The sequence below is a fragment of the Triticum aestivum genome, chromosome 3A (assembly GCF_018294505.1).
Source record: "Triticum aestivum cultivar Chinese Spring chromosome 3A, IWGSC CS RefSeq v2.1, whole genome shotgun sequence".
Classification (NCBI taxonomy): Eukaryota; Viridiplantae; Streptophyta; class Magnoliopsida; order Poales; family Poaceae; genus Triticum; species Triticum aestivum.
The window spans coordinates 112,495,001-112,520,098 of NC_057800.1; the positions used below are offsets into that span (position 1 = coordinate 112,495,001).

The 25,098-nt window shown below is 42.7% G+C and overlaps 1 protein-coding gene across 2 annotated transcripts; it reads right to left on the minus strand.

Annotated features, from left to right (window-relative positions):
* Positions 1–447: 447 nt before the first annotated feature.
* Positions 448–3,551, minus strand: LOC123060579 (uncharacterized). Of its 2 annotated transcripts, none has more exons than XR_006428033.1 (6): positions 3,149–3,551; positions 2,151–2,271; positions 1,671–1,792; positions 1,436–1,562; positions 1,198–1,357; positions 448–941 (listed from the first exon to the last, which is right to left on the minus strand). XR_006428033.1 is itself a non-coding variant. In XM_044483348.1 (6 exons), exons 1-6 carry the CDS (start codon positions 3,508–3,510, stop codon positions 932–934), a joined length of 897 nt encoding a protein of 298 aa, XP_044339283.1. In that variant the 5' UTR covers positions 3,511–3,551; the 3' UTR covers positions 448–931. The 2 variants fall into 2 exon arrangements, 1 of the variants encoding a protein (XP_044339283.1); XM_044483348.1 differs by having other exon boundaries at positions 1,441–1,562.
* Positions 3,552–25,098: the final 21,547 nt, after the last annotated feature.

Sequence of the window (25,098 nt, forward strand, 5' to 3'; positions counted from 1 at the left end):
CAAAAAAAAGTTTGTGGGATTCACAAGCGAGATGATAGCAGTCGTCGAAGATTGCTGCAGGTAGTACTCCCTCTGGTACTTTTTACTCTGCATATTAGGTTTGTCCGAAATTAATTTTATCCAACTTTGACCAAGTTTATATAAAAAATTATAAACATTCACATAACAACACCAATATCATCGGATTCATCTTGGAATATATTTTCATATCATATTTATGAGATATTATAGATGCTAATAATTTCTAATATAAATTTGGTCAAACTTAGCAAAGTTTGACTTTCGGCAAATCCAATGTGCAGAGTAAAAAGGACCAGAGGGAGTACTGCCAAAGATGTGCCTCCAGATCATTGTCTCAATAACCTCAACATTGTCGGAATTGGTGACAAGCTTGTTACACTGAACAGACTGGGCTAGAATCAAACCATACCGAAGTGACATGGACTCTGCAGAAAGAACATCTCCGCATACTGCTCCAGCTGCTGGAGCTAGAGCAAAGATTTGTTGTTGTTACCCAGTAGCCCACTACAAATGTACACTTGTACAGTCCTACTGAACAATCCTTTTTTTCTCGAGGAAAATCAACTGAACAAACCTCAAACAATCAGCGGATGCAAGCTATGGTGAGCAACAAATCTATGGTTTTGTTACAGCTGAGATCTGTATAAATTGCAGTGTAGTCCTCCAATGTTAACAAGCTCCAAACAAAAACAACTCACACATGAACACACTTGAAATAATCTCACAGGACTTATCTATGCCACTTAGGGATGGAGGGCGCCAATCACCCAGGTAGTGGGAAAATAGGATACATAGATCAACAATTTACGTTTCTTCAGGTGCTTCCGGAGTCTGGAGGGGCTCTTCCGAACATACAAATTCTGAGAGGAAATTTGCCATGTATTACAAACAAGCAATGGTGGAGTTGTAGTCACGAGTCCCTGTCAAGAAGACAGAATGGTAGATTAATCTAAAGCTTGTAGCTTGTGTTTTGTGCATACGATTTGTCAAGCGCAATGAACTACAGAGGCAATCGGTACTAAGCAACTACTAGCATTTTACTATCTACTTTGGAGAGGACCAACCACCTTTACGAGTAACAGACCCTAACGAAGTACCAAATCAAACTGACCAGAGTGATTCAAGAAAGCAGCTCTTCAGAGAATCTAAATGTGACGAACATCGGTTGATTGGTACCTGGTGATCTTAATATTTCTGAAGGATAGCATCACAATAAGTATCAATGTAACCATGGCGAAACAAAGGTGCTCCAAGGAATGGCCGCTAATGAAGTATCTATTCACACTGTAAACCTTTCTGTCGGCAAGGCCTTCAAATCTTGCCAGAAGGTAAAAGCCTGCACCGAGATACCAATTAAATAAGAGTTTTTTTTAAGGTTAACAAGTTCAGATGTATTAGATCAATTCGCTGTTACCTTACCTGTAGCAAGAAACCAAAATCTTGAGTGTGTATACTTTGGCGGGAACAAGAATAGCAGTGCAGGAATTGCAACACAAGGAACCAGGTTTAAAACTACCCACAGGCGCATATCATCAAGAATCCTGCAGCCAGACAAGCCAGAACAACACATTACATATAACACATTTTCAGAATTTATTTGACATCGATATTAGAATAAAGAAGCTCAACAACTGCGCACTTGTCCATACCTTTCACACACACTGCTCACCAATAAAAGAGACAAGAGCGAGATCAAACAAGATAATCCAGCCCTCTCATCAACTCTTTCAATTACCAATATCGACAAAAGCGAGGAGGCCGACATCATCATCTGCATTGTGAGAGCATCCAGTAAACATTCGTCTCAACAAAAGCTTTGTCAAAACTCATTGATCACATTGATTTATGCAGCAAAAGAATATTCAGATCAGATACATAGCACAATAATATTTCATATCAAAATCACATGGAAACCCAGATACAGATATTTTTCGCCTATGGTGAATGCTTGGATTTAAAATGTAAGTAGGCAAACTGCATTTTTAACAGAGTAATTTACCATCAGAGTCCAAACTATGTAAATCAGAAGTTAAAATAACAAAAAACTCCCTAAGTACACCAAAAAGACCAACTAATAATTAGGAAACTGCAGAGGGGAGGATGGCAGAAAGAAGAAATGTTTAGAATACCGGCAACCTGTCCCAAATTAACCGGTCATCATCTGGCTTGAGGTGATAGTAAGCTGAGCCAAATGCTGCCCCTACATTCCCTGCATAGAAGAGGAACCATCCCAAGGCCTCCCACCTTAAGCTACATAATTTCCACAAAGTAACATAGGTTTTATTAAACACCAGTATAATTCATTTGACATATTCAGCAGAACACAAGAAGACAATTTTATTTGAAGTGCCAAATCTCAGCTACAAATTTTTCTTCTGTGAAACTTAACACAATGAAAGGAGCACACTATCATTTCACTCCGGCCTGTTCTTTTAACAATGATAGCAAAATTGTTTAGGCAGCAAGCCACAGGACAATAGTTGTGCACTAAATAACAGGTTTCTGCAAACAGGAATATCACACACATCTTAACTGAACAGTTTAGCCTACCACCCACATTCAAATCCCACTGACTGATTTATTCTACTCTGTTGCAAGACTGCGGATTCCCAAAGCTCATGCATTTCATCAAGAAATCTAGCAATAGGAAGGAAAACATGGTAAATTTCCCATATAACAGCAAAACATTTCAATTCCCACTGGATAAGAAATATTCCCATTGATTAGAGCATCATCACATATTCTCAATAAGTGGAGCTGGAGCCTCATCGGGGCCATGGTGAATCATGTTCATGGCCATCCCTTTCAGCAATACTGTCATTTAGATCACGCAGCATCCATTAATAATGTGTTCTTACTTGCTAGGTATACACACTAAGAACTCTCTTGTAAGGTTCTCAAGCATAATTGATAAGATGTGCCTCCTTCATAATATTGTTCAAGGTCTGTTACTGCTAATTTGACAATTTGATTATTCGTCGCATTCTTTAGAAACAAGTACAGCAAAACCCTCCAAATGGTGCATATCATGTGAAGAAAAAATAAAATGTATTCACTTCTTTAGTTCTTTAAGCTAGACATTTCACCAAACAGCTGGCGTGCGAGCAAGAGAAAGGGCATGGCTCACCTTATGCCGAAGCATCCGCTGCCGAAGAGGCAAAGGATAAGTCCTGGTACTCCAGCAAGGAGAAGCGGGTAGGCGGTGAGCACGTTGAGGGTGTTGGGCACGCCGAGGAGGTTGCGCATGTCGGCGAAGAGGTGGAGCGCCGGCGAGTGGCGGAGGCGTGGTGTGGCCACGAGAAGCAGCGCCGAGGCGAGGACCGCGCCGCCTGCAATCGCACGGCGACGGTTATCGGTGCGGAGCACGGCAGCCGCGAATGGCCCTAGGCCGAGGCGGCCACCGCCGCGGTTGGGGTAGTCGGCGGCGAGATGCATGCCTAGATTTTCAGATGCGGCGACTCCGGCTGCAGGCCTAGATTCGATTCTCATGGGCCGTCTTATTCTTTTGGGCCTTCATTTTTAGGGATTCTCTCTCCCTTTGCACCACACATCAGCTAAAAAAAATCTGATTTGTCTAAAAAAAAAGCTAAAAAATCTGATGACTCTCAAGAAACAAATTCTAAAGAACAACTGCTACATAAATTAGTATTTGGATTCTAAAAAACCCATAAATTAGTATTTCTCCCCTAAAAAACACAAACTACTTTATCCCAACTATCTAAGACATTCTTTCCGAGCAAACTGATGTGTGAGGAAGTTGGTATTCTATTGCCAATAGAAATGTATTGTTAAAATAGGACTCCCTCTGTCCCATAATATAAGATGCTATTATATCTAATATGTGAGATGCAATAGCATCTTAAATTATGGGACGAAGGGAGTACAAATACTCTTAAATAGGAGGCATTTTTCGTATGTTGTTCTGCCATCTTTTTTAAAACCGTACCACACTATTTAAATAGTACTCCCTCCATTCCATATATTTTGTTGTGGTTTTAGTTTCAAATTCCATGTTTTAATTTAAATTTTAAAGTAAAACCACGACAAGAAATATGAAATGAAGGGAGTACATATTGATTAACAAATGTTAATACAAGGAAACAGAGCTTGCAAAAGGGGGGAATATGGTGAAATAAAACACCATCAACCTTATCTCTTTGTGTGCTACCTTATTCGCTTACCCCCTGATCTCACGAGAGTAAAGTTTACCTCCTAAAAGGATCTACTAAATTCATCGAGTTGTTCCCAAAAGCCAAAATGGTCAAACAAATGGATAGCCCGTAACACTTTTTTCTTCAATTAAGTTGTGTCGCCAATTCTAATTTGCTTCAATGCTTGATCAAAGAAGATCGGCGAGCAGTGATAACACTTTTTGTCTGAGAGAGCACCATTTTTGTATTTTTGACAAAACACTACTCCCCCATTCCATAATGCTTGTTATGGAACGGAGGGAGTCATGTTATTTTAGATGGTAAGCCCAACCATTTCAGTTTGGAATAGCTGACCACACCTGTTGTGTGGTTATAAAAGAGGCAAGTTTTAATCTCAGCCTTTGATCTGCATAACGGAACTACAAACCTTTCAAGGTGAGTGTACCAAAGCAAATCTCATTAAACTATCGCAATAAGCCCAGACATGTCGAATGCTATACGGTATAGCAACGGATTAAATAAACAAGAAACTCCGAAAGCAAAATCCACAAACAGGCCAAGTCCATGTCGGTTCTTGAATCTGAGTTAACATCGATCACCACATATGCCAAGTGGCCCCGCCAATCAGTCCTTGGAGAGCAGCAACTAGTATTAGAGAGAATATCCTATATACATACATGGAAACCAAGTTTCAAAGAAAACTGCATGAAAACCACGTTTAAAAGTTAAAAAAAATATCTAAAGAAAATACAGCATGTTAAGAGGGAGACGTTCTATTTTCATACAAATTTTCAAATTCAAACACATTATCATTTACGAGCCATGGAAAAACAAATTCGACAGTGAGTAGTGTCATTTATTGTTCGGCACTATTCAATGTTGATTTTGTTATTTTGTACCTCGTAAATGGTAATATTTTGGTTTGGGAATTTCACATGCTAATAGAATATCACGCTCTTAACATCTCATATATATATATTTTGAGATAATTTTGAAATGTCAAGGCATCATTTTCATGTGGTTTTCATTGGTTTTCACTGAAACTTGGTTTTCACGTAGTAATATCACCAACAAAATCCAACGTTGATTGATATAGTAGAAGCAGAGAAGAGAGACAAGCCCGAGAAGAGAAAGACAATTAGGCAGATTAGGCTGTCGAGCAATCTGCGTGTGCCGCGGGAAGAGAAGATTCGGATTCGGGTCCATGGATCGATCACTTGATCATCATATACCTGCTGCTGCTGGAGGTGTGGGCCGCGCTGTCGGGATCCATCGGCGTATCATCTACAGTATTATCGAAATGCAAGCTCGAACTCGATCCAACCGAGTGACAGCCATCGATCGTATCCAGCTAGCCACCCTGAGACACGGAGACAGCATGCACTGCACAGTATTATTACCGTGGACACGGCACGGTCGTCAGGGGGTCGGATCTGGCGCAGAGATCTCGCGCGGAAAATACTGCGGGGCCAACTGTAGCTAGGACGTACGGTCCGGAGCACTCCATCAGCCGGAATCGAATATTTCGCACTGTATATACTCCTGTATGCATGCGTGCTGCATGCATCCAGTCCAGGGCATGCAGGTATGTGCAGAGCCTCCATCGATCGACAGAGTTGACGTTGGCAACCTGGCATTCGCGCTGTCGCGGCGTCGATCGCTCCTGTCGCCGCCTCCCACGGTTTTGTCATGCGTACAGCAACTAGCTAGCCGGCCCGGACGCGGGTGTTCTGATTTCGGGCTCACGTGAGCTTTGATGAACAGTAGAACAAAATCGATGCTCAAAATGTGAGCTCGGCATTGATTTTGTCTTTTCTCACGTTTTTCACGAATGACATTAGGTGACAAAACTTTGCATGCTATCGAAAAATCTGTCAATGTTCGGCAGATTTTTACTCTCGCCTCTCGCTCCCCGCTCCCTGCTCCGCAACCATGGCGACTCCACGCCTCCCGCTCGCCATTGCCCCCACCGCAGATTTAGCCGTGCCGACCTCGCGACATGCCTCCACGACGGAGAAGGCTGGATCTGGCGGCCGCGGGCGCTCCACCTCCCCTTCCCCCTTCCCCCATTCGCCCTTCCCAAGTCCAGGAAACCCGCGGGGAGTTGGTGAGACTGATTTCACCGCTCCCGCAGGCGATACTCATGGCGACGGGGAATCGGTGGTGGGTGGAACGGGCGACAAGGATTCGCGCCGCTGCTGCGGCGTGGATCCGACGGATTCAGGAATTGAAGGCGGTGGATCAGGCGGCGGCGGCGGCGGCGAGAGATCCAGATACGCGAGCCGCGGCAACAAGGTATGCAGAAGCCTGCCGTTCGAGAGCAGAGGGAGAACAGAGGGCCCTAGCGAAGCGGATCTACGACGAGGCTATGGCGGCGGAGAGGCTGAGGATGCCTGCTACCCGGACTCCACGTCGACCGCGTTCGTGCAGTGGGCGAAGGCGGAGGCGAAATCAGAAGATCCTCGCAGGGCGCTGAGATGGGAGGGCTTGCTGGGGCTGGTACCATCGGGTGCGCCGCTGCAAAACATCCCGTCCTGGCCGCCGGCGTCAATTCGAGATTGAGCTCTGCTGGAGCTCAAGCATTCATGCCTCCAGGCTCACCTGCGATGTGCGGAAGAGCCAGGTGTAGGCGAGCTTCGCCGCTGTTGATGCTGTTCTGTTCACCGGTGAGGAGGAGCGCGGGTCGAAGAGTCACTGCCAGGAGGGCCCTTCAGGTCAACGAGAAGCTATCAGCGAACCCCGCTTGCCCCGTCACCAGACCTCCAGCGGGTGGAGTGGTGGCGCCTCTTCAAAAGGCGCCTTCCCTTCCGGATCCGCACCAGGAGGGCCAGGGTCGGGGAGAAGTTAGGGTTCGGCCAACCCCTAGCAGCTTCAACAGATCTAACCTGGTGTGGGTTAGGAAGGACAAATTCAGTTCACGAGATTTCACTGAAGCGGATTGCCACCCAGTCGGTAAATCAGATCGTCTGCCTGCTCCAAAATTCTTCTCCTTCTCTCGAGACTTCTGGGCTAGGAAATCGGGCAAGATTCCTTTTGCTTCCATTGTCAAGATGGCTGGAGGAGGAAGAGATGCTAGCAACCGAGGTGGGAGATATGGTTCGGGAAGGGGCCGCAATGGTCGTCCTCTTGCTCCCACTCCGTCGGGGCAGGATGGGACTGCTCCGCCCCCCCCCCCTTGTTCCTCAGGCACCTCAAGCCGCGCCGCCGATGTCGATCTACACCAAGCCCCTTGTTTCCAGTTGGTTCTGCTCAAGCTATGATGCGAGCAGGAGGGCATGTGTATGGATATCAGGGAGGCTGGAATCCCCAGATGCAGCAGATACAACAGATGCCATAATGAGTGAACCAGCAGCAGTTCCCCTTACAATATTTGCCCCCTACTCAGGTTTTCCCTCAGCAATTCAACCCTCAGATGCAGCAGGTCCAGTTTGGAGGAAGTGGGTCATCTACTGGAGGAAGTGTGCAGAATAGCCACCAGGATTCCAGCAAGAACAAGAAAAAGAAGAACCAAAGGAACAAGCATGCAACTGCTACTACTGCTAGTGATGAATCCTCCTCCTTTAATGTGGATCCTAAGTTCATTGGGGCGATTTGCTACAATTGTGGTCTCCCAGGCCACTTTCTGGGAATGTGTCCCACCCCAAAGCTATGTTTCATTTGCAAGACCCCTGGCCATCACATGGATGCATGTCCCACCTGGTACAAACCCTACCCTGCTGCCATGTACTAGGGGAGTGCCAACAATGGACTAGGCTTCTTTCATACTGAAACTGGTGGCAAGGAAGACCGTGAGTGGCTGAATTTTGGGAATGTTGGACTTGTTTTAATAGAAAAAGGAGAGATTACTGAGAAAGAGCTGGGTATTTGTTTTTCTGATATATGGAAAACTAACTGGCCTTGGCAGATCAGAAGATATGACGAGAAAAAAATTCATTGTCAGGTTTCCCCCTAACAGGAAGATCAAAGATTTGGTAGAATACCCATCTGTCAACCTGAAGAAAGAAGGAGTGACTATATCTTTTAGTGACTGGAGTGGTGAAATGCCAGCCTTTGACACTGTGGATGAAACTTGGATTGTGATTGAAGGACTGCCTCCTAAGTGGATATCCTGGAGCATTATCTCTCAAATATCTAGTATGCTTGGTGTCCTTGTTAATGTGGATTGGCACACTATCTTCAGGAGCTTCTATGAGAGGGTGAGAATCCAGGTAGCTGTGAGAGACTCTACTAAGATCCCAAGAGACAGGATGGTGGAGATACACCATGAGTTATATTTACTGCAGTTTACTGTGGAGTCTGAGGTTGTTAGTGGACATGAGTCAGATAATCCTCCAGGCCCTGATGACAACAATCCCTCTCAGAACAAGCACACTGAAGAAGAGTTTGATTCCAGTGGTGATGACTTGCTAGGAGAAGACATGGATACTGGTAATAGCAACCCCAAGACCCAAGATAAGCATCATTCTACTGGATCCAATGGAGCCAGGACTATGCAAAAGTGCTCTACACCTGCTCCCAGAGGCAATGAAGAAAATCTAGCCTCCTCCAAGTTTATGGGTGCACCTATGAACAAAAGCTACCTAGAGGCAGTAAGGAAGACCCACAATGATTCCATGGGCACCCCTCTCCTTGACCAATTTGAAGCTGCCGCTGACAAACCTGTTTTCTAGAAGTACACTAGTACTCAGCAGAAGTGGAGCCCTGTAGCGGCCTCTAGGGCTAGCGCCAGGAACAGGAATGATAGCAGGCCAGCTCTTCAAAAAGCTCAGGAGTTGAAGCAAATTAAGAACCTAGAAAAACCTACTATAAGAAAAGGTACCCATAACTCTTTTGCTTGCTTAGATGATTCTCTCTTAATTAAAACTGCAGAGTGCTCAGGTATTAACTTGGGGACTAGCAGAGATAATATCAGAGATAACATTTGCACTATTAAGCAAATTGAGTTAGATAGACTTACTAAATTTAATTCTGAAAATCCTGATACATTTTTACCTCCTAGTATTGATATTACCGGTGAGGAATTTAATGTTACTAATACCAATCCTGGGATGAATGTTGAGCCATAGGAGGAGACACATATAAATGTGCTCCCTCAATCAGACTCCCCCTGGATTGAGGTTAATAGGAAATCTAACTCCTGTAGAGGGAGAAGGAAATTGATTTTATTATTAAATGATAGGTATTTTTTGGAATATTAGAGGGCTAAATGGCCCCATTAAAGTTGACAAATTTAAAGAGCTCATTAGAGCCAATAGTCCTGATTTTATTTGTATTTCTGAGACCAAGAAAGAAGAATGTACTCTTCTTCAACTTGAAGCAATTGATCCTAGATCTAATTTCCAATGGAAATGGCTCCCTGCAATTAACACCACGGGAGGGATTTTAATTGGTTGTAAAGTGGATCTATTTGACTTAGTCCAGTGTGATTTGCATAATTTCAGTATTTTCTGCTTACTTAAAAACAAACAGGATCTCTCCATTTGGAGACTTGTTTCTGTGTATGGCTTTGCCTATGACCAGTTTAAAATGGATTTCATTAATGAACTCCACATCTTGCTGACTGGCTGGACAGGACCCACCCTGGTGGGTGGTGATTTCAATCTTATTAGAGAGGCTAGTGATAAAAGCACTGGTGTTATTAATCAACACTGGGCTGACCTCTTCAATGACTGGATCAATAGATTTGGTCTCTTAGAGCTCAAGATAAATGGGAGAAAGTATACCTGGGGCAATAACCAGGACAATTTAGTGACGACTACTATAGATAGAGTATTCATGACCACTGACTGGGCTTCTGCTTTCCCTGGTGTGCACCTTAAAGCCCTACCTAGATTAGGGAGTGACCACACTCCTTTAGTAATTAATACCTGTGCTTTCTCCATTCCCAAAGAAAAGCATTTTAGATTTGAAAAGTGGTGCTTGGAAGTAGATGGGTTTAGAGATGTTGTGATTAAAGCTTGGATTGCTAAATGCCCTTTTAAAAAGGCAATAGATGTTTGGCAGTTCAAGATTTGAAATTCCAGAAAAGCCATTAAAGGTTGGATAGCCAACTATGAGGCAGAGCGGAACAGGAAAAAACAAGCCCCAGTGGCTGAGTATAATTGTCTAGATATTTTTTCTGAATCCAACCCCCTCTCCTAATACTAACAAAAGAATAAAAAAATTGCAGGGGACCTGGAGGAAATCTGGAGGGAAGAATAAATCAAGGCCAGACAGAGATCTAGGGAGAGAGACATCCTAGAAGGAGACTTAAATGCTGGCTACTTCAAAGATGTAGCTAATCAAAAGGGGAGAAAGAAGCAGATCATGGCGCTTGAAGGAAACACATGTACTGTAACCGACCCTGAAGGTATCATGAATATTGCTGTGGATTATTACAAAAAATTATTTGGTTTCCAAGATAAAATTAACATCAACCTATATTTGGCTCATATGCTGAAGGAGCTCTTAGTCCAGATGGATTTCCCTTTTTATTTTATCAGCAATTTTGGGATCTTATTAAAGGTGACCTATTTGCTTTGTTTCATGATTGGGAGAAAGGTTATCTAGACCTATTTAGACTTAACTTCTTCCTACTCACTTTAATTCCAAAAGAGGCCGATGCCACTAGAATGGAGAAATTCAGGCCTCTTGCTATGATTAATTGTAGTTTTAAGATCTTTGCTAAATGTGCCACTAATAAGTTTGGCCCTATCTGCAAAGACCTTATTTCTTTGAACCAGACAACCTTCATAAAAGGCAGATTTATTGCTGAGAGCATTATCACAACCCATGAAATTATCCATTCTGTACACTCCAGTAAGCAGTCTGGTTTTGTGTTTAAGCTAGATAAAAAGCTTATGACATGATCAACAGAGAATTCCTGATGGACATGATGCATAAGAAAGGATTTAGCACTAAGTGGATGCAGAAAGTTAAATCCCTTCTATATAAAGGCTCTGTTGGAGTTAATATTAATAATAACAACAATGATTTCTTTGTTGCTGGTAAAGAGGTTAGACAAGGGGACCCATATTCCCCTCTAATTTTCAACCTAGTAGCTGATGTGTTTACTAGAATCCTTGTTAAAGCTTCCAGGAATAATATTCTTGAAGGTTTATTCCATAGCTCCAATCCAGCTGGCATCATTAGTATGCAATATGCTGATGACACTTTACTTTTTCTGAGTAATAACTCATCCCATGCCAGACACCTTAAATGGTTGCTTTCCTGTTTTGAACAACTATCTGGTATGAGAATTAATTTTCATAAATGTGACCTGGTGCCCATTAATATAAATGGAGATGATGCCAAAATATTTTCTCAGATCCTTGGGTGCAAACTTAGCGAGTTCCCTATTAAATATCTAGGTGCTCCTCTACATCACAGAAAACTAAAGAAAAGTGAGCTCTAGCCTACTATTGATAAAATTATTAAAAGAGGAGTTGGGTGGAGAGGGAGATTACTATCTTCTGGCAAGAGACTCACTCTAGTGAAGACCTGCCTAGCTACTATTCCTGGCTACCTTATGGGGATCATTAAATTCCCAAAATGGGCCATAAAGCTAATTAATTCTCAATTAGCTCACTGTTTTTGGGATGACTATGAGAGTCATCATAAATATCACCTGGCTGCCTGGGAGAGTGTGACCCTACAAAAGCAACATGGGGGCCTGGGTATCCCCAATATTGCTGACATGAATCTATGCCTATTAGCTTCCTGGATTAAGAGATATTTCCTGGATGAGGGCAGGATTTGGAAGCAAATTATTGATGCCAAATATAGAACTAGCAGCCCTAATATTTTACTTGCCCTAGTAATGGTGCTTCCCCTTTCTGGAAAGGGATCCTTTGGGCTGCTAAAGCCACTAGAATGGGATATTCCTGGATAGTTGGTAATGGCAAAAGTATTAGATTTTGGGAAGACCAGTGGATTGGGCATACCACTCTTGCTACCCAATTTTGGGACTTGTACAGTATTGCCAATGACCAGAATATCTCTATTAGTGAAGCGTGGGATGGCACTAATTTTAAAATTACTTTTAGGAGGTGTTTTACCCAAAAAAATGCTAGCTGATTGGAATGATCTGTTCAGTCGCATTATTAATATTAAGCTGGAGGACAGAGAAGATACAATCCTCTGGAATTATGATCATAAAGGTGTCTACACTGTAAAATCTTTCTGCAACATTATAAATTTTAGGGGGATTCATCCAGGTAACCTGCCAGTTATTTGGAAAATTAATGTCCCCCTGAGGATTCAGATTTTTCTCTGGCTTATGGTCAAAAACAAACTATTAACGACAAGTAATCTGCAAAAAAGACAACATGTAGAAGATACTACTTGTCTTTTCTGCAATGAATCTGAATCTGTTGAACATTTATTTTTTGGCTGCGTTGTTGCGATTGAACTATGGAGAGTGATTTTTTATATATCCAATAAACACGCTAGAATGTCCATTGATGACATGCTGGCCTGGTGGTGTAATAACAAGAGTCACTCAGCGGACTGTTTGCTACATCCTGTTGTCCTTTGGACTCTATGGAAATATCGTAATGACATTTGCTTCAATCATGTCCCCTGGCTTGGGATGCAGGTCCTGTGGAGGAAAACTGCTACTATACTAAGCAGTTGGATGGTCCGATGCTCTGGCCCTGTCAAGAAAAAGTGATGCTCTTGGTGAGAAAGCTGGAGCAGAAAGCGCGAGCCCCCCTCCTGATGTGGCCAGACCCTGGATAGGCCTACTGCAGTTCTCGGAGGTGCTACATACACCATGCCTTGACTAAGATCTGAGTGGTCCACTGAGCTTCAACTTCCTAGCCGCGGCTCCCATCTAATGTTCTCTGCCGGTTGGTAGTTCCTTTGAGGATAGCTTTTTCTCTTGTAGTAGTTAAGTAATATTAGCGTTCTACCTTCTGAGGCTTGGACAACTCATTTTGGCGGGGCAGCGTATGTGCTGTTTATTCCCCCGCGTGCTTGTAACAGAATGTTGGATTCTCTGGGTTTCATTTGGTAATACAAATGGAGCCGGGGCCGAGAGCCCTTTTCCTAAAAAAACAGATTTTTAAAATATTTTTTCTACTTTTTATGATTTTACTGTTCATCCAAGTGAACTCGGGATCCGAACAACACTTTGGCGGGCCGAACGAAACTATACATACGTTCCGGTGCAACTGTGTGTGCTTTCTTTCGCAGGCCAGCTGTACTCATCGTGAATAGATACAACTAGTTTTTTTACGTGATCATAGATGTGAGCATATGCATGTGTTTGTATTCCCTCCGTTTTTTTTAGTCTGCATATAAGATTTGATCAAAGCAAATTTTGTTAACTTTGACCAAGTTTATAGAAAAAAATATCAAGACTCACAATATGAAATCAATATTGTTAAATGCATCATAAAATTAATGTTCATACCATATAGATTTAGTATTGTAGATATTGATTTTTTTATAAAGTTGGTCAAACTTTACAAAGTTTGACTTTGACCAAATCTTATATGCAAACTAAAAAAACGGAGGGAGTAAGTGTCTACGTCTATATTGGTTTTCTAGAAAGAAGATACAATTGACTTTCTTTCACATGGTCCATCTATAGAACTCTCTTCATTCCATTCATGCGCACCCCATGATGTGGCCTCCTCTACGTACGTGCCTCACGACGTGGGGACCTGAGGCGCTACTTCTTGCCACGAACCCTACCAACGTCACCGCTGATGCGGAACTAAGCATGAAAATAAATAAAAATTGTATGAACACCCAAGATCTAATCTAGGAGATGCAAGGCAACGAAGGAGAGTGTGCCTACATACTCTTATAGAATAAAAGCGTTAGCGTGTGTAACGCGGTTGATGTAGTCATACTCTTCACGATCCAATCCGATCTAGTGGCGAACGGACGACACCTCCGAGATTAGCACATGTTCAGCTCGATGGAGTCCTCTCCTTCTTCATCCAGCAAGCGAGGAGAGGAGATTGATGAGATCGGAACCAACACGGTGGTATGGTGGTGGTTGTGGCAGCGAAATTCCGGCAGGGCTTCGCCAAGCGCATATATACGAGAGAAACGTGGGAGAAATTGGGAGAGGCAATGGGCAAGGATGAAGGGGTGGCTGCCCCCATGTGCCTCCCCCTCTATATATAAGCTAGGGGCAGGGGAGGGCATCCAAAACCTTCCTAGGGCTGGCCACATGGGAGAAATCCCTTCAAACTTGGAGATAACATCTTATCTCTAGATTCAACCCTTTAAATTTAGAGATAAGACCTTATCTCTAGATTTAAATGACATGTGCCTTGGGAAATGGTGCGGCCAACCCATGTGGGATGTAGCCCACCCCTCAGTCCATGTGGGCCCTTCCTGGGTTGTTGGGCCCCACGGTGGAACCACCGAAACCTTCTAGAGCCTTCCTGGTACTCTATAAAAAATTCCTGAACTTTTCTGGAACCCTGAATATGACTTCTCATATATAAATATTTACCTCCGGACCATTCTAGAGCTCCTCGTGATGTCTTGGACCCCATCCGAGACTCCAGACTCCTTTGTGTATCTCACCTTGGCCATCTTCAATCCCTACTACGAAAACATGAAGGAGGATGCCAAGTAAAATCCCGCAGCCTGGCACGAGGCATGGATGAGGAGAATGGATTTAAGTTCACCTCAAGTTCGCGGCCAAGAACGTGTACACATGCTATGAGATGCACATGCGGATCGTTTACATGAGGGAGTGCCTCATTCCTGTGATCGACGAGGGATCGAGCCACCAGCAGAGCAGTGGCGGCAAGTGTCATAAGAAGAAGTAGATGATGATAATTAGATTATCGTTTATCCTATTTAATTATGCATGTAATTATTTACTTTGGTATGTGCAAATGTCATGTGTGTAGTAACTTATGTAATTGGATATTTAATTTGGTTATGCAATCATGTCCTTATAAGTATATAGTATACTATGTTGTTGTTATGTAGGGAGAGCATAGATGTTGTGCAGATTGAGCAAATCGCATTGCCTACGGATGAAACTATGGAACCCATCGGTGACGATTTCATCAATCGCTGACAATTATGTACCACCAACCGTTTGCCCACAACACACACACAGACATTTTATTTGGAGCAATCGTCTGTGCTATTATCGTCATCCCACACAATTCTGATTACTGACCACTTTGCCGGTATTACACACATCTTGTTAAGCCAAATCGTTTATGTTGTTTTGGCTCATTGCAAATAGTTTGTCCGAGTGAACTGTATGCCGTCTATCACACACACCTTGATCTGGCTGATCGTTTCTGTTGTTTTGGATCATCGCAAATAGTTCATCTGAGTGAACTATGTGCTGTCTATCGCACACACCTTGATCTGGCTGACCATTTCTGTTGTTTTCGCTCACCGCAAACAGTTCAGCAAACTGAATTGTATGCCATCCATTGCACACACCTTGATTTGGCTAACTGTTTCTGTTGTTTCGCTCGTCTAGTTCGTATGGATCAACTATATGCCACATATCGCACATGCGACTCTAATATGAACCGTGCTTTATGCCTCCACGGTCGCACACAGTTTGTCATATTGGTGACGGTTTTGTTTCGATACCGTTTGCGATTCATGCATCGCAAATAGTTTGGTCGAAGGGTCTCTGATTCATGTGTCGCGTTAGCAACATCCAACAGTAGTGTTTGGAACAACATTCACACTTGCTTCCATGAACACAAGCATTTACCCTTGAGGGAGTCCTGGACTAAGGGGTCCTCGGGTGTCCGGACAATTTGATATGGGCCAGACTGGTGGGCCGTGAAGATACAAGGGAGAAGACCTTTTCCCGTGTCCGGATGAGACTCTCCTTTGCGTGGATGGCAAGCCTAGCGTTCGGATGTATTATTTCCTTTCTCTGTAAACCGACTCTGTACAACCCTAGACCCCTCCGGTGTCCAGGGGCGGAGCTGGAACCAATGCCACCCTGATGCACCACTTTAAAGCGACGCAATTTTTTTAAGCAATGTTGTACTCCCTCTGTAAACTAATATAAGAGCATTTAGATCACTATTTTAGTATTCTAAACGCTCTTATATTAGTTTACGGAGGGAGTACTAAATAGAAGTGTTCTCAAACTTCTATCATAAATTATCACACACAATAGGAGATAATAGTATATAAAAAATGTAGCAATCAAAATTCTTCATAAAACAAAGACTAAAGAACTTGAAAAATATCTCTTGCATTTTCAAATTACACCAAGTTTCAGTAACCTACAATGATAAAGTAGAATCAAGCTTTAAAGTGGAACCCAATAGAATGGCCAATTGAGATTTGCTTATAAGTAGCTAAATATTGAACATTAGTTTTTAGTACATTCACTTCATAGTCTTTCAAAATTATCGTAGCAAATTGAGTATACCCAATTAGAATTTGAAACCATAGGCAATGCGCCATCTCAGACATGACACACAAAAAAAGTTTAATCCACTAGCCACAAATTCATACATGCAATTGTTGCAACTTGTAGAAATCTTTAGAAACAACAGCAAAGACAAAGGATACCAGGGCACAATCCGGACCGACTCATGAAGTTAATCTAGACAAAGAAACAGATTGGTAAGTGAGTGCAAGAGATGAAATTACGTGTGGTGACCTGGTCGTGTGGACGTGGGAGCTCGTCGTCGATTGTTGGCCGCTGCGTACGGTGTGCCAGCCGCCAGGCATACACGTCTACGGGGCCGACGAGACCATCGATCGATCAGTTGATCAAATCAACGTGTTCGCCGGTGTGCGTGCGTGATTTTCGGGTTGCGGGCGTAACCTGACATGGGCTGTAGGCCTGCCGGCCCGCGGTAAGTAGAGCGTGGTGCAGACGAAATGACGGGCCCTGATGCACTACTGCCGGGCCACCCTGATGCCCAGGGCCTTTTATGTGACAGTTACTACTAAAAATATTTTTTGACCCTGATGCATGTGCCACAGGGTCGGCTGATACGTCTCCAACGTATCTATAATTTTTGATTGCTCCATGCTATATTATCTACTGTTTTGGACTATATTTGGCTTTATTTTCCACTTTTATATTATTTTTGGGACTAACCTATTAACCGGAGGCCCAACCCAGAATTGCTGTTTTTTTGCCTATTTCAGTGTTTCGAAGAAACGGAATATCAAACGGAGTCCAAACGAAATGAAACCTTCGGGAACGTGATTTTCTCACCGAACGTGATCCAGGAGACTTGAACCCTACGCCAAGGCATCAGAGAGGCGGTCACGAGGGTGGGGGGCACGCCCTCCTATCTCGTGGGCCCCTCGGAGCTCCACCGACGTACTTCTTCCTCCTATATACCTACGTACCCCCAAATGATCAGGAGGGGAGCCAAAAACCTAATTCCACCGCCGCAACTTTCTGTATCCACGAGATCCCATCATGGGGCCTGTTCCGGAGCTCCGCCAGAAGAGGGCCGTCATCACGGAGGGCTTCTACATCATCATAGCCCCTCCGATAAAGTGTGAGTAGTTTACCTCAGACCTTCGGGTCCATAGTTATTAGCTAGATGGCTTCTTCTCTCTTTTTGGATCTCAATACAAAGTTCTCCCCCTCTCTCGTGGAGATCTATTCAATGTAATCTTCTTTTTGCTGTGTGTTTGTTGAGACTGATGAATTGTGGGTTTATGATCAAGTCTATCTATGAATAATATTTGAATCTTCTCTGAATTCTTTTATGCATGATTGGTTATCTTTGCAAGTCTCTTCGAATTATCCGTTTGGTTTGGCCAACTAGATTGGTAGTTCTTGCCATGGGAGAAGTGCTTAGCTTTGGGTTCGATCTTGCGGTGTCCTTTCCCAGTGACAGAAGGGGCAGCAAGGCATGTATTGTATCGTTGCCATCGAGGATAACAAGATGGGGTTTATTTCATATTGCATGAATTTATCTCTCTACATCATGTCATCTTGCTTAAAGCGTTACTCTGTTTTAACTTAATACTCTAGATGCATGCTGGATAGTGGTCGATGAGTGGAGTAATAGTAGTAGATGCAGAATCGTTTTGGTCTACTTGTCATGGACGTGATGCCTATATACATGATCATGCCTAGATATTCTCATAACTATGCTCAATTCTGTCAATTGCTCAACAGTAATTTGTTCACCCACCGTAGAATACTTATGCTCTTGAGAGAAGCCACTAGTGAAACCTATGCCCCCCGGGTCTATTCTCATCATATCAATCTCCATCACTTTAATCTAGCTTTGCTTTTTTACTTTGCCTTTTACTTTTCATTTGCATCTTTATACCAAAAATACCAAAAATATTATATCTATCAGATCTCACTCTCGTAAGTGACCGTGAAGGGATTGACAACCCCTAATCACATTGGTTGCGAGTAGCTATCGTTTTGTGCAGGTACGAGGGACTTGAGCGTGGCCTCCTACTGGATTGATACCTTGGTTCTTAAAAACTGAGGGAAATACTTACGCTACTCTGCTGCATCATCCCTTCCTCTTCGGGGAAATCCAACGCAAGCTCAAGAGGTAGCAAGAAGAATTTCTGGCGCCGTTGCCGGGGAGTCTACGCAAAAAGTCAACATACCAAGTACCCATCACAATCCCTATCTCTCGCATTACATTATTTTCCATTTGCCTCTCGTTTTCCCCTCCCCCCAATTCACCCTTGCCGTTTTATTCGCCCTCTCTCTCTCTATATCCTCCCTCTCTATTTGCCTTTTCTCGCCTGCCCTTGTTTGCTCGTGTGCTAGTTTGTTTGCTTGTCATCATGGCTAGTCTCATATCTTCTCCGTTGTCTCCCAAGAATGAAGTTCTAAATTTTAAACAAAGGGAGGGAGAAAATCTAAAAGATGCTTGGTATAGAATTTGCAATGCTCAAAATAGATCTACGAGGAAGCAATCTACTTCAGTTCTTCTCCGCAATTTTTATGTAGGTGTTAATCCTTGGTATAGATATATCCTCGATACCATTACCGGAGGGAACTTCTTGGGTAGCCATACTTTTGATTCTTATAATGCTATGCTAGATTTATTTGGCTCACCACCTCTTTTGGTTAATGGAACCATGTTAACTTTGGAGCATGTTATGCAAAGACTTGAAATTATTGAAAATAAAGTTGCTACTATTGAATTAATTGAAAGTCTAGATAAAAAGATCCACAATCAAATTACTCAATATGGATCTAAGGTAGGAATGACTCTAAAGAATATCAAGGAAAAGGAACCCATAGTTAATGAGAAGATAAACTCAGATTCCACTAGAATTGATAAACTTGAGGGTATCATTACAAACTTGGGAACCGCTTTTTCTTTCGTAAATAACGCTCCAAGTCCTCCTACTAAAATTGTCAAGCTTATGTATGTTCCTAAAAATAAGGGTGAATCATCTAGTAAGGAAACTGCGGATCTTAAATCTATAAGTATTCATCCCAATCTTTTTGCTATCATTGAGGAACCAATTGCTACAAATGAATTTTTTGATCTTGTGCCTAAAAGTTTCATAATCACTAGAAAGAAATAAATTACTAAGGGAAATAGATTCCTAATCGAAGAATTGCCTACGAAAGATGGCAATACCTAGATCTATCTTCTCTTTTATGCCTAGCTAGGGGCGTTAAACGATAGCGCTTGTTGGGAGGCAACCCAATTTTATTTTTATTCCTTGCTTTTTTCTCCTGTTTAGTAATAAATAAATTATCTAGCCTCTGTTTTGGTTGTGTTTTTTGTGTTTAATTAGTGTTTGTGCCAAGTAGAAGCGTTGGGAAGACTTGGGGAAAGTCTTGTTGAACTTGCTGTAAAAAACAGAAACTTTAGTGATCACGAGAACTGCTCTCATTTTTATTTGGAGAGTGCTATTTAGTTAATTCTTTTTGCGGATGATTAATAGATAAATTCCTCACGTCAAGAAATTTATTTTAGAATTTTTGGGGTTCCAGATCTTGCGCTAGCTACAGATTACTACAGACTGTTCTGTTTTGACAGATTATGTTTTTCGTGTGTTGTTTGCTTATTTTGATGAATCTATCATTAATAAAATAGTTTATAATCCATAGAGAAGTTGGAATACAGTAGGTTTAACACCAATATAAATAAAGAATGAGTTCATTACAGTACCTTTGAGTGGTCTTTTGTTTTCTTTCGCTAACGGAGCTCACGAGTTTTCTACTTTAAGTTTTGTGTTGTGAAGTTTTCAAGTTTTGGGTGAATTCTTGTGATGGATTATGGAACAAGGAGTGGCAAGAGCCTAAGCTTGGGGATGCACATGGCACCCCCAAGATAATCCAAGGACACCAAAAAGTCAAAGCATGGGGATGCCCCGGAAGGCATCCCCTCTTTCGTCCACTTCCATAGGTAATTTACTTGGAGCTATATTTTTATTCACCAACATGATATGTGTTTTGCTTGGAGCGTCTTGTATTTTTTGTGTCTTTGGTTGTTAGTGTGCCACAATCATACTTGTTATACACACCTTTTGAGAGATCCATACATGAATTGGAATTTGATAGAATACTCTATGTGCTTCACTTATATCTTTTTGAGCTATAATTTTTGCTCTATGTGCTTCACTTATATTTTTTTAGAGCACGGTGGTGGATTTGTTTTAAAGAAACTATTGATCTCTCATGCTTCACTTAAATTATTTTGAGAGTCTTAATAGCATGGTAATTTGCTTAATAATAACATGCTTGGTATTCAAGATTTGTGAAACTTTCTTTTGAGTGTGTTGAATACTAAGAAAAGTTGGATGCTTGATAATTGTTTTGAGATGTGGAGGTAGTAATATCAAAGTCATGCTAGTAGAGTAATTGTGAATTTGAGAAGTGCTTGAGTTAAAGTTTGCAAGTCCCGTAGCATGCACGTATGGTAAATGCTATGCAACAAATTTGAAACATGAGGTGTTATTTGATTGTCCTCCTTATGAGTGGTGGTCGGGGACGAGCGATGGTCTTTTCCTACCAATCTATCCCCCTAGGAGCATGCACGTAATACTTTGGTTTTTGATGGCTTGTAGATTTTTGCAATAAGTATATGAGTTCTTTATGACTAATGTTGAGTCCATGGATTATACGCACTCTCACCCTTCCATCCTTGCTAGCCTCTTCGGTACCGTGCATTGCCCTTTCTCACATTGAGAGTTGGCGCAAACTTCACCGGTGCATCCAAACCCCGTGATATGATACGCTCTTTCACAGATAAACCTCCTTATATCTTCCTGAAAACAGCCACCATACCTACCTATTATGGCATTTCCATAGCCATTCCGAGATATATTGCCATGCAACTTTCCACCATCCAGTTTATCATGACATATTCATCATTGTCATATTGCTTACTATGATCATGTAGTCGACATAGTATTTGTGGCAAAGCCACCGTTCATAATTTTTTCATACTTGTCACTCTTGATTCATTGAATATCCCGGTACACCGCCGGAGGCATCCATATAGAGTCATACCTTGTTCTAGTATCAAGTTGTAATCATTGAGTTGTAAATAAATAGAAGTGTGATGATCATCATTCAATAGAGCATTGTCCCCCCAAAAAGAGAAAGGCCAAAGAAAAAAAAGGCCAAAAAAAGAAAATAAATAAAAAGGGGCAATGCTACTATTCCTTTTTTTTCACACTTGTGCTTCAAAGTAGCACCATGTTCTTCATATAGAGAGTCTCTTGAGTTATCACTTTCATATACTAGTGGGAATTTTCATTATAGAACTTGGCTTGTATATTCCAACAATGGGCCTCCTCAAGTGCCCTAGGTCTTCGTGAGCAAGCAAGTCGGATGCACACCCACTTAGTTTCTTTTGTTGAGCTTTCATACATTTATAGCTCTAGTGCATCCGTTGCATGGCAATCCCTACTCCTTGCATTAACATCAATTGATGGGCATCTCCATAGCCCATTGATTAGCCTCGTTGATGTGAGACTTTCTCCTTTTTTGTCTTCTCCACATAACCCCCATCATTATTCTATTCCACCTATAGTGCTATATCCATGGCTCATGCTCATGTATTGCGTGAAAGTTTATGAGTTTGAAATTATTAAGGTATGAAACAATTGCTTGGCTTGTCATCGGGGTTGTGCATGATGAGAGCATTCTTGTGTGACGAAAATGGAGCATGACTAAACTATATGATTTTGTAGGGATGAACTTTCTTTGGCCATGTTACTTTAAGAAAACATAATTGCTTTGTTGGTTTGCTTGAAGTATTATTATTTTTATGTCAATATGAACTTTTGTCTTGAATCTTCCTAATCTGAATATTCATACCACAATTAAGAAGATTTACATTGAAATTATGCCAAGTAGCACTCCACATCAAAAATTCTCTTTTTATCATTTACCCACTCGAGGACGAGCAGGAATTAAGCTTGGGGGTGCCTGATACGTCTCCAACGTATCTATAATTTTTGATTGCTCCATGCTATATTATCTACTGTTTTGGACTATATTGGGCTTTATTTTCCACTTTTATATTATTTTTGGGACTAACCTATTAACCGGAGGCCCAACCCAGAATTGCTGTTTTTTTGCCTATTTTAGTGTTTCGAAGAAACGGAATATCAAACGGAGTCCAAACGGAATGAAACCTTCGGGAACGTGATTTTCTCACCGAACATGATCCAGGAGACTTGGACCCTACGCCAAGGCATCAGAGAGGCGGTAACGAGGGTGGGGGCGCGCCCTCCTGTCTCGTGGGCCCCTCGGAGCTCCACCGACGTACTTCTTCCTCCTATATATACCTACGTACCCCTAAACGATCAGGAGGGGAGCCAAAAACCTAATTCCACCGCCGCAACTTTCTGTATCCATGAGATCCCATCTTGGGGCCTGTTTCGTAGCTCCGCCGGAAGAGGGCCGTCATCACGGAGGGCTTCTACATCATCATAGCCCCTCCGATGAAGTGTGAGTAGTTTACCTCAGACCTTCGGGTCCATAGTTAGTAGCTAGATGGCTTCTTCTCTCTTTTTGGATCTCAATACAAAGTTCTCCCCCTCTCTCATGGAGATCTATTCGATGTAATCTTCTTTTTGCGGCGTGTTTGTTGAGACCGATGAATTGTGGGTTTATGATCAAGTCTATCTATGAATAATATTTGAATCTTCTCTGAATTCTTTTATGCATGATTGGTTATCTTTGCAAGTCTCTTCGAATTATCCGTTTGGTTTGGCCAACTAGATTGGTAGTTCTTGCCATGGGAGAAGTGCTTAGCTTTGGGTTCGATCTTGCGGTGTCCTTTCCCAGTGACAGAAGGGGTAGCAAGGCACGTATTGTATCGTTGCCATCGAGGATAACAAGATGGGGTTTATTTCATATTGCATGAATTTATCTCTCTACTTCATGTCATCTTGCTTAAAGCGTTACTCTGTTTTAACTTAATACTCTAGATGCATGCTGGATAGCGGTCGATGAGTGGAGTAATAGTAGTAGATGCAGAATCGTTTCGGTCTACTTGTCACGGACGTGATGCCTATATACATGATCATGCCTAGATATTCTCATAACTATGCTCAATTCTGTCAATTGCTCAACAGTAATTTGTTGACCCACCGTAGAATACTTATGCTCTTGAGAGAAGCCACTAGTGAAACCTATGGCCCCCGGGTCTATTCTCATCATATCAATCTCCATCACTTTAATCTAGCTTTGCTTTTTTACTTTGCCTTTTACTTTTCATTTGCATCTTTATACCAAAAATACAAAAAATATTATATCTATCAGATCTCACTCTCGTAAGTGACCGTGAAGGGATTGACAACCCCTAATCGCGTTGGTTGTGAGTAGCTATCGTTTTGTGCAGGTACGAGGGACTTGAGCGTGGCCTCCTACTGGATTGATACCTTGGTTCTCAAAAACTGAGGGAAATACTTACGCTACTCTGCTGCATCATCCCTTCCTCTTCGGGGAAATCCAACACAAGCTCAAGAGGTAGCATCGGCCCACTAGGCTCCGCCCCTGCCGGTGTCCATATAAACCGGAGGGTTTAGTCCATAGAGGCTAAGACAAGTCACATAGGCTAGACATCTAGGGTTTAGCCATTACGATCTCGAGGTAGATCGACTCTTATAACCCCTATACTCATCAAATACAATCAAGCAGGACGTAGGGTTTTACCTCCATTAAGAGGGCCCAAACCTGGGTAAACATCGCGTCGCCCTTGTCTCCTGTTTCCTTCGATCCTCAGAAGCACAGTTTGGGACCCCTACCCGAGATCGGCCAGTTTTGACACCGACATTGGTGCTTTCATTAAGAGTTCCACTGTGTCGTCAACAGAAGGTTCGACGGCTCGTTTGATCATCAACAATGATGCCATTTTCGGGGAAGCTTTCCTCCCCGGCCAGATTTTTGTGTTCAGTGGCTTTGTTCTGCGTGCCAACTCAATTGGCCACCTCGAGCAGATTGATAGCTACGCCCCTGGTCATCAGATCAGTTTCGGGAACCTAAATTATGTCCATGATATCCGAGGAGACTTGATCTTCGAAGGGTTCGCGGCCCCGACCACCGCTCTGGCCTTAGATCCGGAGCAAACCGCCAGGTCCGAAGATGGGAGTTTGGAGCCCACCGGACTCTCCGCTGCAAACCGCACTATTGAAGATCCGGAGGCGATTGTGTCCACGGCAAACTCGAAATCAGACCGGGTTCCTCCTATCACTGAAAGGCCAAACTCGCCCCCGGACTCCAGATCCAAACTCTCGAAGTCCATGTCAAGCAAGCATGGCCAGGAGGCCTTCGCCCCGGCCGGCCTCTCGGAGTCTCGTTTCCCCGTCCAATCCTCGCCCTTAAACGAGGCTCTAGACTTAACGTGGTCCCTCGCTATTACTGAGGAATCACCTCCGAACTATGCCCAGCCTGGATCAGGGGCTGGGAGCAGGGAATTTTACGTCCCACCCGCCACCCATTTCATAGCCACTGCCGAGGACTTAACCGACATGCTGGATTACACCTCCAAAGACATCAACGGCGTGG

What these genes read in the sequence shown, in the direction of transcription:
- LOC123060579 (XM_044483348.1), bottom strand. Translation starts at nt 3,510, where the DNA reads ATGAGAATCGAATCTAGGCCTGCAGCCGGAGTCGCCGCATCTGAAAAT. An exon ending in GTGAGCAGTGTGTGTGAAAG is followed by an intron (nt 1,563 to 1,670) that starts GTATGGACAAGT and finishes GTCTGGCTGCAG; the next exon opens with GATTCTTGATGATATGCGCC. An exon ending in ATTTTGGTTTCTTGCTACAG is followed by an intron (nt 1,358 to 1,440) that starts GTAAGGTAACAG and finishes ATCTCGGTGCAG; the next exon opens with GCTTTTACCTTCTGGCAAGA.